Below are 18,223 nucleotides of genomic sequence, written 5' to 3' on the forward strand. Positions count from 1 at the left end.
GAAGGTCACCAGCCCAGTGGTGGTGACAAGGAAGTGTAACACCACCCAGAACAGTGTCCGTAAAATCAAGTAAGTAGCAAGTCCTAAGTGGGGAACTTGGATGGGAGCTGCTGCTGTACAGTGAAACCCCAGACCCTCTGTCCAGGGACGCTTTTGCAGCACTCTGCTTCCTCTGAGGACTAAGTTACTTGTATTCTATGTTTTTTGAGTCTAGATTTTGATTGCAATACTGATACAGTGAACCATGTACTGGGATATGACCTTATCTGCAGAGGGTCCACATGATTAAAAATTGTAAGTTGTATTATAAATTCTCTGTTTTGCTGCTTATAGATTGTAATGTGTTGACTCTGCTTGTAAAAATCTTGTGCTATTCTAATAATAAACTCTATTCTATACCAATCATAGCAGAAAATAAAGCTTTAATTGTAACTGATTTAATGCCATCATCACTCTGGAGAACCTGTCTGTCCTCTCAGTGTCTGGTGACAATGTGTCAGTCAGTTTACAGTGAAATGTCTGTTACCCAAGAACCTCACAGAGCAACAGGGAACTCCTAAGTGTATTTGGCACAAGTGGAAAAGGGCTGGATGCAGGATGTAGGAAACGGGAAGGGATGGTATTCTAGGCAAATTGGACTCTTGATGCTGAGAAAGTTCTGCATTGCACATCCTGGCTACCTTGCTCAAAGGAATGTTACCAAATGAAAACTTCCTGCTCAAAAATTTAATTTAGTGCTTGTTTTGTTTGTTGATTTTGAAGGAGGTTAAGTTAAAAGTGCTATGGCTGAAAGCTATGTAGCAGGAAGTTTTTCTCTTCTTTGGTCAAGTGATTTTGGTCATTTGGCATCTTTTTATGTAGACTTGCAAGCTCTTCTGCAAAACTGTCTAGGGTCAAATTTTGAGTGGTGTACAATGATTTTCTATTGTTCAGCACCTAACTTGACATAGACTTGACTTTCAGAGATCATATAAACTTAAATCTCCTGTTGATTTGGTGAAAAGTCTTAGAAGTCCAGCATCTCTGCAAATTAGGTGTCTCCTACCCATTGGGAATATAAATTTTGGTATATAAATATTGCAAATAAGTGCAGCTAATACTACTACAGAATTGTTAGTAATTTTTGCATTGGCTGTCAGGTATATATTTATATTTGCATTTGTAAATTGGGCCATAATGGAAAGTTTATATTGTAGAATATAGTTTAATATTGAAAAAATTGCAGATTCATTTAACTTAAAAGATAAACAAACAAAAAGCCAACAGACTGACAGTTAAAATCCACAGTTTTAAATAGAAAAATCTACAAACTCTCTTCTTTTGAGAAATATCAAGCCTATTTTCTGAGATCTTCTTCTCACAGCACTATGGAGATCTCACTCCTTGCCCTCCTTCCTTGTTCTCTCGTCATAACTTTCTAGGCACCACACACCCCTCCCAGAAGGGACAGTGAGGATGCACTTCAGGAAGAATTGTGCTATCTGCCACACAACATGTTCTGTGTTTTAACTGGTTTTTTGCCATCTGAAATTCATATTCTTGGCTGCAGGAATGAACTGCTACATAATTCGTAGCAGGTACAGGAATGGGGGGAACTACAGCTTAGAGTGTTGCTTTCCACCTCATGTGATACATCTTTTTAAAAAATTAGATGGGGATCACAACACAGGACAGCAAGGTCAGCTGGTTTTACTGTCTAGCATGCTATACCACAGCCACGATATCAGCTATCCCTACCAGCTAGGAGGAACTGGTATGAGTGATTTGTTTTTAAGGTAAGTCAGGAGCCACTGCACCAGGTTTTCTTGGGATTTACCTTAAAGACACAAAAATTTAACTGCAACTGATCTCCAGAAGCAGAAAAGATAGCAACAAAAACTTAATGTATAAACAACCAACTCAAAAAGATCATTAGCAATGAGGAGGGAGAATGTAAGGAATGGATGAATTCCTGGTCTGCAAAGAAAGCTACTGCATGAAGCATATGGATAAGATGAGAACAAAAGATTAAGCGCTAGCTGGGATATTTATCTAGATTAGAAAAGAAATGAGAGATTACTTAAAAAAAGAGAAGAACTGGCTGGCTGTGAGGCTTTGCAGATAGCATCAGGATGGAGGAAGGTCGTTCTTGGAGATCCTTATAGCTGTGTTTTGGATCTGACCTTGCTATATTGGTATTGGTGGCTTTGCCAGGAAACACAGTTTTAGGACTCTATATAGAATCATAGAATCATAGAATATCTCAAGATGAAAGGAATGTATAAGAATATATCAAGTTCAACTCCCTGTGGTTAAGAATTTTAATTCTTAATAAGAAGCAGTGAGTGCTATATTTGCAGAATATGTGCAAGAATTCTTATTTGTGATGTTGAACAGCAAGTCTATGGGATCTGTCTGAAGAAAATGGTCTTGTGACTGTATAGCTCATCCAGCCCTCAATGTAAACAAACAGCTGCAGTAAACAACTGGTATCACATGTTAGCAATATCCTGCATAGGACTGAGAAAAAGCACTTGCTAAGACTGAGACCATTGTAGGTCAGAAGATGGAACATCTGAAAGGACAGTTACAGTGTTCTCTGCTTTCATTGCCTTGAAAGAGCATGGAAGTGTGTTGGCTCTGTACCCCAGTGCCTTGGTCATCCAGCAAGAACTAACGTGAGCAACCTAATTTGGAAAACTGCAGACTGAGAGATACAAGAGTAAGCGTATGCTCCCACTTGAACAACACTCCATCAAACAGCGTCAAGTGCAAACACAGGGCTACAGAAGACATTGGGTTTTGTCTGGGCTTGGCTTCCACAGACTAGCCAGGGCACAGCCAAAGCGGGCAGCAGCGCTCCCGAAGCCGGGAGCCGGGCCTGCCCAGCCGAAGGAGAGAACAAGCGACCCTCGGGACGAGTTTGGATGGCCCTGACTGGGAGCGCAGCTGGCCCCGGTTTGCCGAGACCGTGGATCGCGGCTCCAGAGGGCCGGCCGGGCGCGGGGCAGGACGATGCCGGGGGCAGGCGGCGAAGCCTCCGCCGCCCGCTCCCCGCTGCAGGAGTCTCTGCTCCGGGCCGCGGCCGCAGCGATCCGGCCCTGCGGAGCCCCCGCCCTGCTTTGTGCTGTCGCTCGCACTTTGCCGGCGCGGTGGGTCTGGGAATCCTGAGGCAGCCTCGCCTCCTCCTCCCTTTTCTCCTCCTCCTCCTTTTTCTCCTCCTCCTCCGGAGCCGGGCTCATGATGGCGGCAGCCGCCGTAGCGGAGGTGAGCAGCGCCGGCAGCAGCGATACCTCCAGCACGGGTGAGGAGGAAAGGATGAGGCGCCTCTTCCAGACTTGCGACGGCGATGGAGATGGCTTCATCAGCAGGTAGCGACAGCGGGAGGCGGCTCTCTGCCGGTACGGAGCCGTCCCGTCCTTTTCCCCCCTCCCCGTCCTCCATCGGCTCAACTTCTCGGCGAGTTGGAGCAGTTGCGGGAGCGCAGCCCCACCGGACCCCGCGCGCCCCGCGGCTCCTTCGATCCGCGGCATCGGAGCGGGGGGCTCGGGAGCGGGGGGCTCGGGAGCGGGGCTCCTCCGGGGCCTCGGCACCCAGAGCTTTTCGGGACGGTGGGTAAAGACCGCCCAGAGGACTTCCACGTCCACCGGGTCTGAAAAGCGACTCCTCCTAACTCGGGTGTCTTTTACCACCTCGTGCCCCGGGCAGGTGTTTTTTCCAAGTAATCACGCGAAGCTGGTCGTAGGTATTCTGGGAGAAAACTCATACTTGGTCTCCCAGGTCGTCTAATTTTATTAATACATTTTTATCAATATACGTGTACAGAATTTCATTTAAATTCCTCTGTTGCTCCCCACTGGGTTTGAGGCGTGTCACCCAGGCTAACACATTTCGGAAGGGGTGAACTTGTGCATGCCGTAATGGAATGTTCACACGTGTGGAAGCACTGGCAGTGTGTTTTGGTCAGGAGTAGGTTTTGTGGGAGTTGTATTTCTGAGGCCAGTTCCCTGCTCTCACGCTGTTCTTTAAAAAATACTGAACTTCCAAAAGCATGATTTACCAGAGGTGGGGGAAACTTGTGTTTTCAAAATGAAACGTATACTAGTTGCAATTAGTAACTGCCTCTAGAGAACTGAGTGAGGGAATTTCTAAGTCTGTCATCTAATCTGTAACCTAAAAATACGACCCTGCAAAAAGGCTAAGTAAACTTGAATCCCCCCTGCCATCTCTTTGGACCTAGAAATTTGTTGAAAATCTGTTATAACTGGCAGTCACTTTAAAAATAAAGTTTAAGGGTTGTGATATTTCTTATGTAAACAGTTCCCTGAACACTCTTCATCCCCTTCTGCCCCCCCCTCCCCCACATCTAATGATTATTTTGACAGTTATGGTTTTGAAATATAAACTTTGAAAATGTATGCTTTCCAACAATTGTGCTAAGACTACTTCTTTCTATTTATTTACAGTCTTCATGGAAGTCATTCTGATGTCTGAAAACTTAGGATGTTAACTTAAAATATACAGTCCTTCCTCAGATCACACTCACTGATCTGTACTGTGATGCTTTTCTGCAATGTAAACACAATAGACATCTGTATATTTATAATTTAAAGAGCTTACTGAGGAATGTTAATGTTTTAGTGTTTCATATGGGCAGTTGAGAGATGCTACTATGATGCAAGCCACTCATTTCTGATCAACTTTTCCACATTCCCTAAGTTTTGTTCCAAATTTGTATTCTGAGTATTTCAAAATGGGTGTTCCAGTGCGTTGCTTGAACTACACCGTTTGAAAGCTCTGAAAATCTGGGAAATGTCTGATTAGGGACATTGGATTTCAGTGGGAAATGGAAATAAGGCCCAGTGGATAGTGGTTGAAAGTCCTTCAGGAGATGGTGGGTTTGTTGTTGAACATTGCTAATACTTCACTTGAAGGGAGTTGTGCCTTCAAGGTAGAACTGGTATGGCTTTTATCAGAGAACAATTATAAATTACTGTCTTCTTTTAAATCTCCATATGTGTGAGAAAGTAGCAAATTAATATTTAACAAATGATCTTGAGGGAGTGTAGTACTTTTCTTTCCTTCATTAGGTAGTCTGGGTAATCAGTTATGTAAATGGAATACCTTTCTTGCTTTGTGTGGTGACTCAATTTCCCTTATAATCTGTTTTATGGCAATGGCTTATGCAGGAAGAAACTTGCCCAGTGGATTTTGGATGTCTTTACAGTATGTACTGCCATAGACTTAGCATAGCGTCTCTGTTAAAAGTGTAGCAACTGGGGGTTTGTTCTTGTTTAGAGCCCTAGTGTTTAGGTAGTTGCATCTATTTCAATGCAACAAATTAAAGACAAGAAAGTTTCAGCTGCTTTTATGCTAATCTTGCCATTCTGTGCATACTGTTTGTCTTGCTTGTGCTGTTTGTTTGTTTGGGATTTTTTTGTTTCATACAGGCCGGTTGCTTGGTTTTCCTGTTCCTTCTTGCCCTTCTTTCTTTGGCTTCCCTTTGCTCATCCTTGAGGGCAACAGTTTCTTTTGCCTTCCTTGTAGCCCCAGTGGAGGTGGCAGACTGACTTTTGCATGTTACTGTGTCTTTTACAGCAGGTTAAACATTGCAGTAAATGCCTGGGCATCTGTATAAAGAGCTGAAAACACAGAAGCCAACACTGTAAAATCAACTCTTTCCTTGTGGACTAGAACTGATCTATAGCCTGTTACTAGCTTGAGCCTCTTTTGGAACTTACTTAATTTCAATGCAGTGGGGTTGAAATTTGCAGTTTTGCAGCTTCTACTGAGCATAAGTTGTCATATCTTTGAAAATTAGTATCCCTTCTCCTCTGCTTGCAGGGCTAAAGCTTGGTCAGTCATTTCTTTTGCATAACACATGCAGCAATTTTTTTAATAAGATTTCTTTCTTTCCAACTCCAGAGCTGTTATGGAAAAGGAGATCTTTATGCTTGCAGCAAAGGCAGGCATTTTGTATGCATTTTTATTTCATGCATATTGCATGGGGAAAAGAGATATTTCCATTTCTAATGAAGTAACATGGTGTCTCAGCTGTGGAAATGCTTTGTCATGCATCAAACTGTAACAAACCTTTTCAAATAATAACAGGGAAGTAAAGGCACACGTGGAGAGGAGGAGCATGCCCTAAGATACTGATTAATTTTCAGGCTCTCACCTGAGTTATTGATTAATTTTCAGACTCTAAATAGTTAGGATGATATCAAAACAATAAAAGCATAATTAAGCATATACCATTGGTGGTTATAATCCAGAAGATGCTGTACCATGGGATATGAAATGCTAAGCATTGCATTTACATGCACATAGTGAAATTTTGCAGAATCCAGCTAGAGAAAAGTACTAAGAAAACACAAGAGTTTTAATTTGTCATTTTGTACTGAAATGGCTTTTGCTTCTTTTGGGGCTAATATTTGTTACTTATTTATTTTAACATCTTGCAGATATTTGGCATTATTCTGATAAGAATAATAAGAAGTAACTTATTATTATAAGAAGTATTATAATAAGAAGTATTATTATTCTTAAGAATAATAATAAGAAGTAACTTCTCAAAAGCCAAACAATTAACCAAATGAAAAATCCACTCTCCCCCCAAAAAACCCCAAGAAGTCCATGGTTAAGACTAGATTATGAATGCTTGAAATCATCTGGATGAGCCTTACTAGAAGCAAAAGGCAGCCTTAAACACTCTTTACAGCAGAAATTTGGTTTTTTTGCATCTATGGCTGGATTGTAGTGTTACTAACAAAAAGCATTTAACTGAAAAAAAGGCCAGTAATTGTTTTGCATTGTTTTGGGTTTTATTGTGTTTGCTTTGAAAAGTTTCAGAGTCTGATGTTACAGTTATAAACATTTTCAGCTTTAGAGGGTTGGTGCATTGGGGAGGAGGCGCTTTTGTTGGGGCTTTTTTTGTGATGTCTGCATATGTGGCCTTGGATGATGCTGAGTGTCTCAGTTCGAAGAGACTGGAATGTTTGCTAAAGGGGATTAGTTATGAGATAGACCAAACTTCTCTCTCTCAGCAATTGTATAAATTCAAAATTAAAGGGCTTTAATCAAGGAAGTGTAGAAAAACAGAAGAAATAACAACCCTTTATTAAAAGATATATGTATGTTGGCAAGAACAGTAACAGAACGCAAAAAAACCCTAGACAATAGTTCTGTACTCAAAAGTCCTATTCTAACAAAAGAAAAAGAAAGTCTGAATACTTCTCTGTCCTTTAGCGCAGTCCCAATCGTGGCCGGCAGGGGGCGCTGTTGGATCACTGGAGGTGCAGAGCCTGCAGTGCTCTGTGTTGTCCTGCAGGGGGCGCTGTTGGGCTCTGTCGGTCCCCACACAGGGAGGGGTCTGGGGGTTGGTCTCGGGTCACGGGAGGAGCTGAAAAGAGAATGGGGACCCTGCCCCCAGTGGGAGAAGGGGGAAAGGAAAGCAGTCCACCCCCCCGGAACTCACTGTTGTCCTCAGATGACGGTGTCCCAAGGCTCTTCCTTTCTTCTCCCAGTGAGCACAAAAACTCTCTGATGAAAACGCAGCAGGTCCGGGCCGGAGACAAGGACAGCCTGCCCACAAGTCGAGGCCAGCAATCAGGGCTGACCAGGGTGAGAAGCCAGAAAGACCGGCCTCCAGGCCTTCTTACCAAAGGAATGAAAGACCCACCATCTCCATCCCAGCACGAGAGCTCAGCAAAAAACTGACCTCTCCCTTCTGAGAAGAGCCAGCAACCCCCTCTTCCAAAACTCCTCCCCTCTACCCTCGGATTTCTAACCTATAACACTGAGTTTTTATGGGTGACAGGCTAGATTAATGTCTTCTTCAGAAACTTAATTGTCTTGTAGCTTTATTATATGTGGATTGTACTGAAATTCCGTTTAGGATCTAATGAATTTCACACTTACTGCAGAAGTCACTAAATCCAGATTATTCTGTTCTAACACTGCAAAGTCTAGATAAAAGAACTTTGAATCTGCAGAAAATACTTTTGCTTCAAAAAATGAAGGTATGAGCTGCAGAAATAATAGGTAAAGAAAAAATTATTTCATTATTAAGTTACAAATATGCTAGTTGTCAATGTCTTACAGAAAATCTCTGGTAAAAGTAGAGTAAGTTGTTAAAGAACCCATAAACTTACTAACTGTGTATTGAGCTTATACAGCCTGTTAAAAGGACATGCTGAGTGACTGAGCCTTCACTAGCCCTTCACAGAAGCAGCTGAAAGGAACTTGTTGGATTTGATTTGTTACCTGAGTAGGAACTTGTTGGGTTTGATTTTGTTAACTGGGTGGTTTTAGTGGTACATAACTTTGGGAGCTCAAAACCTTTTTAAGGACAAGCTGATACTTTCCTTTTTAATGGGCTGTAGTAGTAGGGTGTTCCCAGATTTTGTGCGAGTATATTTTGGCGCACCCCTCAATGTTGCTGCATGTAGTGGCCACATGCTATTAGAGGAGGAAAAAAAGTGTTTTCAAAAAGAGAAAGTATGTATCTACTCGTGTTTTTTATGGGAGGAGATTTGTGTCTCTGTGTTCTCTATTACTCTTCGTAGGAGTGGTTACCATTTCATTTAACCTCTTTTTTTTTTTTGAGGTGTTTGATTTTGCTAATGTGCTTGAACTTCTATGCTTAACATTTAAAAAAAGTACCTATTGAAGCACAAAATGACCTGTTAAATGAAAAAGCAAAGTTAATGTGGGTTGTCTGTGACCAGCGAAGTAACCAATGGTGGCAAAAGAAGGGTTTAACTCACGGGATGAGCCATGCAAATATGTTCACTCAGAATCTCTGAGAACTTACTTTGGGCGTGAATTAATATTCAGCATGTAGATGCTTTCTAGCAAGCCTTTGCTTAGTCTTTGGCCTTACTCTGGCTCTTCATTTTGCTGGGCTGTTCTTACAGAGCTAGAAAAGTTCTTAGACTCCCTGTACAGGATTTTATTCTCACTTGAGGTCTACTCAGTTTTAGAAATTCCACCAAAAAAAACAGCCCAAATCAAAACAAAACCAAACAGAAAACCCCACAAACCCCCAAACTAAACCAGTAATGAAAAAAAAAAATTAAAAAAACCCCTCCCGCCTTGGTAAAATGGACTTTGTCCTTGCGTTAGTTTTTTAGTTTGTCTTAAAAATAGTTTCAGACCCCAGATTCTGTTTCTAGACTTAATTTTATTTTTCATCCATCTCCATTTGGAGGTTGTCATGGAGTTTGTGATCCATGTAACTGAAGGAGTGCTTTTATATGGATACAGCACGATATTTACTGTATGCCAAACAGGATGGTGACTGGAAGCACTGTGATATTTTTCAAATTATTGTAGTCTGTTTTCTGTTTCTCTTGGGACTTGCTTTAGTCAATGACCGATTCCACAGTTTTATAGAATTTTTTGGGATTTTAGTCTAACTTAATCTTCCACAGATCCTCTCAGAGCATCATAACCAAAAAAGGAATAAGTTATGGGGAAAAACAGGAGCGCGAATGTAGATGAAAAGCGAGAAAGACACCCTGCATGCTTAGTTTATTCTGAAGAAAAAAGTATCCCTTTGTTAAATATTGTGTCCAGAAAGTATACCAAAGATCAACATCCATGAAAGGATTATGTATTTTCGAAGTCTGTGTTTGTTACAACTAATACACAGAGGAATATATTCAAACTTGCATTTCCTGAACCTATCATATTTTTAAATGACTTAGTGGTCCAGTTCTTATGTAAACATTAGACACCTGAAGGGTATTTTAGGTTTATGTTAATGTTTGAGGTTACATATCAAGTTACTTGATGTGTTTTGTATAGATTATTGTATAGATTTTCTTTCCTTATTGGCATTAATAGTCTGGTATATATACTTAAGTATATATCTCATGCTTGTTGTTACATGGTGTTACTGTATTCTCTTTCGTAGGAACTTGTTGTCCAGGCAGATTGTAATATGGAAAAACTGAGCAAACAGTGAGTCACTTGAGAATATAAATGTTAAACTTTTTGATCCCTTTGAAAGTTACTATCCAGCTGACTTCCAAGTGTTGTATTTCTTATTAAGTTTTATTAAATTTTATTAATTGTTTATTGGGGCTGTTGCAAATACTGTGTTCTTTGTGTTATTACTGTAAGAGACTTCAAGCTCTCTTTAAAGTCAGTACTTTCCCTTTTGTGGCCCTAGAGGGGGAAAAAAAAGGAATTGTTAAACTGGGATTTTTTTGCCTTGTGTTTTCTTGGGTTTCTTTGTGGCAATTCTGAAAGATTGGAACTTCACTACAAGAGTAATGGATTACTCTTCTCCGAAGGGTGACTGGGGACAGGGGCCTTCACAGGATGCTTTGATACCTGGCTTTTCTAGCAAATCTATAGCCCTAGGTTTGTAATATAGAAACCTCAGGTAGCTGTCCTAGCAGTATGACTGGGACTACAGTAAATATTTGATTTTGTCTTATTCATGTGTGATTGCATCTTCTGCTTATGGCAGACAAGGCAGTTAGCATCCTCCTTAACTGCTGTGGGTTGCCTCATGTTGCTAAGGAACAGCTTTCTATATATTTTCAGAATTAACTTGCCCAAATCTATTGCTTGAAATTAGCGGATGGGCTCACTGTTTTGGGAGGTACTTGGATGAAAGAAGAGTTCCACCTGTGAGTGCTTAATTTATTTGTATTTATTGTTTGAGGATGTCATGTACAAGTGTTTCGCTGGTAGTTGTGGATGGATTCTAAAATTATTTTTAGAATGTCTTTGTTTTTGATTGCTTGGATAGGGTAGTGAGTACCTGAAATTGATTCAAACAACAGATCATACATGTTTTGATAGGGAGTAAAGGAACCTCACAAAATACTTGGGCACCTTGGCCTTTCTTGCAAGTGCACAGCCCTAAGCGACGTACCTGCACTCCTCATGCAATGAACTGAGAAAACTTAAGTGAGGGGTTTTATGGGTTTTTTAAAGTAACCCTGTGAGAAATATCTCTAATTAAAATTTCTGAGACGGCCAAATAAAGTGAAACAAAGAATTTTATTAACAGCGCGCTGGGTGCACCAGACTCATGACCAGGTCCAAGCACAGCCCAAATGGGAGGGACGAGCCCTTTTAAGACCCTTTCATTTACTTAACCACTCCCTCACTCCTCCCATGCCCAGCCTTGCTCTTTTCTTCCTTAAAAGGGGATATAGTCTTCTTGCAGTCCATGGGTTGTTTTAACCAACCTATCAAGTTGTTTCCTTGCCCCTGGCCGCATGGTCCCTTGGCAGTGAGCCCAGATTGGTCTTACTGCCTTACATACTTTCCGGCTGGCCTTCACACCGTAACTGTAAGCAATAGTAAGTAACTGTGAGCAACCCTCTAAGCAGAACAGTAAGCAGCAATAGGTAACTGTAAGCAGAACACTGAGCAGTCCTCGGCTGCAAAATGGCTCCCCACCTCCCCAAATAAAATGACCTCCAAGTATCTTGGCTAGAGGCAACCATGGAAACCCCTGCTTGTAATAAAACCATCTTATTCATTTCCTACAAACCTGTGCTGCCAGATGAGATCCTCTGCTCTGTGTGGTCCTGAAGTTTCGCTGTGTCTGCTCTAGGATTCATTCAGTTAAAGAGTCACCCTAGCTGAACACTAGCTCAGTAAGAAATATTTCTTTCCATCATGGTCAGTTGATAGCTGTGGCTTGTTCTATGGATCTGTGACTTCCAGTGACGAGACGGTGGAGGGGGGTAAGAAACTTGAGCTTGACATTTAGTTGTGATCCCTGTGGTTACGTGAGCTTGATTTTTAAATGTGGCTCACTCCAAATGAGCTGAACTAAGACATCTCTCTAAAAGTTAATTCATGACCATAAAAATGGCATTGTTATCAGAAGTGTAAAAGCACAACAGAGTTTTTATTTAGACTCCCGATATCTCAGTTGGTAAATGAAAGACATTAAAAAGGCTAGTGTTGTGCTTAATTGTGTGCTGTGCGAAGGATAGGTTTCAAGTGGCATCTGGAGGAAAAGTTATGGTGTGGATACATGGATTTTCAAATCCACCTTATTTTTACTGTGAATGTTCACATGCATCTTTTAGAATAAATAGTACATATGTGGAATTCATCATAGCAGAGTGACTGTTTGCATGCATTGACCTTCTGTGTTAATTTACATCACTGTAGTGAGCTGTAATGATTAATTGTAATCAGCATGTTCAATGTCTCCTTTCTTCTGAGAGTTTTTCTGCAGCAATACTTTCTTGTATTTAATAGAGCCAAACAGTATTTTTGTAGTATTAGCGGTTATTCAATGAAATACCTTAGGTAAATTTTAAGGGTAAATCAGGTAACAGAGACCTCTAAACAAAAACTGTGCTCCCGGTAGTTCCTAACCATGTGGCACTCTGTAGGTTGAATTGATACTGTGTATTACCAGTATTTGAAATTAGCAAGCAGCACAAAAGAAAGCATAGAATGGCAGAGATTCTATTGACAAGCTCTGCTTCTCTGTTGATAAACGGACCTTTGTTTACCTGCATCAGTTCAGTCTCCTGAGAGCCTTAGCCAAAACCAGACACACTGTTCTCACAGGCTGCGAGGTGCAGTTTGCGTTAACAGTTTGGTGAAGGCAATCAGAGTACAAAATTAAAGTTACTTCTAATACGTAGAATGTGCCTTTGTTGTGCCATCTATAAAGTATATTTCCATTCTGGAAGTTCCTGCCACAGAGTGGCAGTTTTGTCCATATCTCTCATGAAATGGGGGACACATTCCCCCCTTCCCTCCCCCCCCAGCCCATGGTGGGAAGTATTGACTGTTTTGGATTGCCTTTCCCAGAGGAAGGAGTGGTGGTGTAGGCTGCATGCTTGGAATAGTATTGTGAGAGGTAGCCAAGACAGGACAGAGCTGTGAAGTAAAAGCTTAGGCTGTTGAATTATGAATAAAAAATACAGGGTTTAGGGACTGTTTGACTGTTAACCTTGTCTTTTTCCTGCTGCTGCTCAGCACAGTGGAACTGGGTCAAGTTGCAAGTTAATTGTGATCAGGCACTGTAATATGCAAAGCAGAAAATGAGACTAGCAAGGAATTTGAAGTGTAACGGAAAATTGCCCCACAGTATGGAAACAGTAACAGCAAAAAACAGAGAAGAGGGAGCCAAGTGAACTGTTGATGGCTTATACCAAGAAGTGTGACATGTTTTCTCTTTTTGGTTTTTATTTTCTGCACTGAAAATAACAAGTATAGTGAAATGGTTCCTGCAAATAGGACTCATAACAAATTCTTTGGAAGGGAGGGGGAAGAAAGAAGCTAGAGAGTACTTAGGTTTGTTTTAATTAGTTGTACTGGAAAATCTTAATGTAAGATTATGAAAGATGACTTCAGAACGATTTTGCATTTTTTCTTCTCTGAGCTCTATTAAAAGATAAAAGTAACAGAAAATGGGGAAAGATAAAATATGCTTCTTTTCTATAGAAATGTGGCAAAATTGGGATCAGTCTACAGACAACTGGCTGAATGTGGACTCGTTAAGTAAAAGTTATGTCAAACCCATCTAAGCTTTCCTAGATCTGGTGAGAGCAGTTAGTGATTAGCAGTTAGCAGTTAGGAAGTGCAACAAGGGATACCTTCTGTCTTGTCTTTATTAAAGCTTTTGGTGTTGTTTTATGACACTTACAGGCAAGCCAAGGAAATACAATATGGGAGAGAATTTGGTTTGGGGCTTTTTTCAAGCTATACTTGGAGGTCATTAGATACTAATGCTTTGTTTTACAAATAAAATACTGTATCAAATTGAAATCAGAAGGATGGCTTGGACCAGATCAGTATTATTAAAAAATAATGATCTGGATGACATGATAACAAGTTAGCTTTCTTAAATTTGAAGTGACACTAAGCTAAGGAAAATTGGAGACATGTTGGGGGATAAGAGTCACAATTCGTGCTGACAGATGAAGATATTGCTTGAAAAAAATCAGGTGAGATAAAGTGGGAACACGTAGACAATAGCTCATTTGGTGGCAGAAATACAGGATGAGTGATTGAAGAAAATCTTCTGAAATTTGTGGTGGGTCTCAAGTTAGATTTGAATTAGCAGAACCGTGCTATTGTAGTACAGGACTTAGGCTTTCAACTTTTTATCAACTTTTTAGTGTATGTTTTGAACTGGTGTCTAGTTTGGTGTGCCGTCATCCATCAGGCTTGTGGACCATTTAGAGAAAGACAAGAACAACTCACTAAAGATGATTAGAGATGCAGAAAATGGGGTTCTTTACTCAAATGAAGGCAGAACATCTGATGATGGGTTTTAAATATGTAAGGACTATTTTTCTTATCCACTGTGATGGCAGAAAACAGACTATTAACTCCTTTTCTGAAGTAACAATCTGAATTGTAGCTGAGCAATTTTAAATTAGGAAACTTTCAGGAGAGAACAGTACAGCACTAGGACAGAACACAAATGGATGGTGTGACATTCTTAAAAAAACAGCTTAGACACCCATCCATGAGGGATGACAGAGGTATTTTTTTTCATATCATTGAGTACAGGGTTGGATAATTTTCCTTTGCAGTCCTCTCCATGGTTTCATTATATGCTGTATTTCCGTGGGGTGACATTTTAATGATGTAAGGCTCATTCAGTTGACTTATATGATTCTGAAAATGGAGTTCTGCACTACTCTTCTTTAGATTTAAAATGCAAATAAAACTTCCTTGCTTTTCCTTCATCTTTTCATTCAGTTTCCCAGAAGAGACTCCTACCACCTTCTTTCCTTCCAATCTATTATGTCTCATTTTTCTTGTCCTGAAGCTTCTCTGACTCTATTTCCCCTTGATCCGTAACAGCAGCTGTGCCCTGATTTTCCACTATGCCATACTGGGAGAATAGATAATATCTGAGGTTGTAGGAATAGTTTTTCTTGAGAGTAGTTGGAAGCAATAATGTGTTCCTTATGCAGAGGTTAATAATTTCTCTACTTTAAAAGTGCTGGCATGACATGGCCAGTGCTGCATTCCTCTGTTCTCTCCTTTCTTATCCAGGCTAATTTCTCCCTGCAAATGTGGCTACTTCGTTTAGTTCTGTGGCACTTCTCTTGTTTTGTGTTTGGGGGGTTTTTTTGAATCTATTTTCTACTTTGGTGCGACTTAATTGCCTTTTTTTCTCTGTTTAAGAGGTTATCTGCAGAGTTTTACAGTCTGTCTCTTGTGCTTGCAGGATAATCAAGCAAATGTGCGAGATCCCGTATAGTGCCACGTAGACTTCAAGTATACAGAACTCAGTGGTTATGGAATAAATACCTCCTTGTGGGACTGTAGTCTGGTTCAGTGACCTTTTTTTTCCCATTTGCTTTCAACTTCATGCTTACGCTTTGCTTTCATTCCCTTATATTTGAGGGCAAAAATAGAAAAAAAGTCCTGTAAAACTAGCAAATGTCAGTCAGTGCTCTTAGTCTTCTCAAGTTTTCATGTAGCATGAAAAAACATGTAGCATCAGTTCCCTTCCTGTTCACAATGAGATGTTAAAACTAAAGCCTCAGTGTGAATTTTCAAATCCCAGTATAAACAGTATTGCTGCTCAGCATTTTAACAAGTGTGTCCAGATGTGCCTGTTCCGCATCCTGTCCTGGATCATGTTATTCATGTCTTGCCAAAGACATCCGCTTAGTTGAAAATGGCTCGTTTACTGCTTTTGCCTTGTGCTGACAATATAGTTGATGCACAGAAAATCATGGCTAGGCTACACGAATGAAGATTTGAGAAAGGCTCTATCCACATGTGTTACAGGCACACTGGTGGCTAATAAGGCCAATACGAGATAGACATGTCTGATTGCAAAAGGCGCAGCAGAAGAACTCCTTAGGTGGTATATTCTGCAAGACATGGTTCTTTCTGCATTGCTTTTTCTCCTTGAGAGTGATCCTGCGTGCATTCTCAAAAGCATCAGCAGCATTACAGATAGATAGTGTGTCTCCAGGCCTCCCGATTGGAGGCCAGAGTAGACCAGTTATGATGATCAATATGGCCAAGGCTGAATTGTTGTTTCAGGGAGTCCTTGTATCTTTTCTTTGGGGCTCCTCTCTTGCGGCAGCCGGTGGCAAGTTCACCGTAAAGCAAGATCTTAGGGAGGCGGTGGTCCTTCATCCTGGAGACGTGCCCTGCGCAACGCAGCTGTGTTCTCAGCAACATGGCCTCAATACTTGTGACTGCTGCTTGTTCTAGAACAGATGTATTGGTCACATAATCTGACCAATGGATGTTTAAGATTGTACGGAGACAGAGTTGATGAAAGCGTTCTAAGAGACGCAGGTGGTGGTGGTAGATGGCCCATGATTCAGAACCATATAAAAGAGTAGACAGCACAATGGCTTTGTAAGCATTGATGTTGGTACTTTTCTTCAAGTGTTTATTACACCATACTCTTTTATGGAGTTTTGCAAAAGCACTATATGCCTTTGCTAACCTGTTGTCTATCTCCCCATCCATCTTACCGTCCGAGGAGATGAGGCTACCTAGGTAATTAAACTGCTGGACTGATTTGAGCTCTGATTGGCCAATGGTGATATGGGGATGATGGAAGACTTCCTGAGGTGCAGGTTGATAGAGAACTTCTGTCTTCTTTAAGCTGATTTCCAGCCCAAAGAGCTCAGCAGTGTCTGCAAAGCAGGATGTTAAACGCTGCAGAGCTGCTTCTGTGTGGGCGACAAGGGCGGCATCATCAGCATAAAGCAGCTCCCGGACAAGATGGTTTAAGGTCTTGGTGTGGGCCTTCAGTCGCCTTAGGTTGAATAGGCTTCCATCAGTACAATATCAAATGTAGATACCGTCCTGATCCTCGAGGTCTGCCGTGGCCCTTTGGAGCATCATGCTGAAAAAGATTGTGAATAGAGTTGGTGTGAGAACGCAGCCTTGTTTCACACCACTGATTATTAGAAAGGGCTCAGAAAGTGCATCACCATATCTAACTTGGCCACGCTGATCCTCATGGAGTGAGATGATCATTTTAAGAAACTTGGGGGACAACCTAAACGTTCCAAAATCTGCCATAGACCTTTTCTGCTCACAGTATCGAAAGCCTTGGTGAGATCAACAAAGGTTACATAGAGACCTTTGTTCTGTTCCCTACACAGCTAGTACTGAAGAGAGTCTGAAAGTGTTCAGACTATCAATTCGGAATGGAGGTTTTATCTGTTAAAAGCGTTTGACCATCGGCGCTGAGTAGAGGGCTTTGGACCTGGTATGTAGGCCTGTATGCTGTTTTCAAGGCCTCATAGAATCCTCTGTGATCACCTGTATCTGCGCATAATTGAGTTTTTTCAGCTAGTTGATCCACCACTTGTTCTGGATGTCACAGAGTTTCTGTTGGAGCTTGCTGCATGCAAGACAAAAGGCTGTTTTTCTTACATGACAGCAAGGCTGAGCAAGATGTGCTTGGTGAGCAGTTCTCTTCTTCCTCTACAATTCCTGGATCTTTTGGTTGTTTTCATCAAACCAGTCCTTGTTCTTGAAGGAGAACCCTAAAGTTTCTTCAGAGGACTGCTGGATGCTGTTTTTAATATAGTGCCAAATTGTTTCAGGAGAGGAATCTGTGGAATCTATGGAATGGTTTTCAAGCCTGGTTTGAAGGTTTGCCTGGAATCTGTCTCTCACTGTGGCTGATTGGAGATTGTTAACTTGGAGTCTCCTCCTTGGGATACTGCCCCTTTTTGGTTTGAACTTAAGATTGAAGTTGAGTTTACAGCGCACAAGCCGATGGTCTGTTTGGCATTCTGCACTGGGCATCATGTGGGTGTGATGGACATCGCGGGCATCTCTCCGTCGCACCAAGACATAATCAATGAGATGCCAATGCTTAGGTCTGGGATGCATCCAGGTTGTCTTGAGACTATTTTTCTATTGAAAGATAGTATTAGTGATGGTGAGCTGTTGCTCTGCACAGAATTCTAGGAGAAGGCGACCATTATCGTTGCAGTTTCCAACACCATGCTTGCCTAATACTCCTTTCCAGGCTTCAAAATTCTTACCTACTCTGGCATTGAAATCACCAAGGATAATGATCTTATCACCTGCAGGAACCTTTTGGGTAAGGCGGTGCAGGTCGGTGTAAAATTTATCTTTTTCAGCAGGGTCAGCTTGGAGAGTTGGGGCATATATACTAAAGATGACAACGTGTTGTTTGTTGTGTAGTGGAAGGCGTAGGGAGATAATGCGGTCAGAGTGACCTGTCAGCAGATTTTCGAGTTTAGGGACAATAGTTTTTGATCATGAAACCGACTCCTGA

At 41.3% G+C, this 18,223-nt stretch overlaps 1 protein-coding gene across 3 annotated transcripts in view; it reads left to right on the forward strand.

Annotated features, from left to right (window-relative positions):
• Nucleotides 1–3,184: 3,184 nt before the first annotated feature.
• Nucleotides 3,185–18,223, forward strand: part of MCC (MCC regulator of WNT signaling pathway) — a 188,250-nt gene continuing 173,211 nt past the window's right edge. Inside the window, exon 1 of one of the 3 annotated variants that reach the window (XM_032675611.1) lies at nt 3,185–3,350. In XM_032675611.1, the coding sequence (XP_032531502.1) occupies nt 3,220–3,350 (131 nt within the window). In that variant the 5' untranslated portion in view covers nt 3,185–3,219. Of the gene's footprint in view, nt 3,351–9,910; nt 9,946–18,223 lie in introns of those variants that run through there. The other 2 variants (XM_032675612.1, XM_032675613.1) reach the window with 2 other exon arrangements.

The sequence above is a fragment of the Chiroxiphia lanceolata genome, chromosome Z, assembly GCF_009829145.1.
Source record: "Chiroxiphia lanceolata isolate bChiLan1 chromosome Z, bChiLan1.pri, whole genome shotgun sequence".
Classification (NCBI taxonomy): domain Eukaryota; kingdom Metazoa; phylum Chordata; class Aves; order Passeriformes; family Pipridae; genus Chiroxiphia; species Chiroxiphia lanceolata.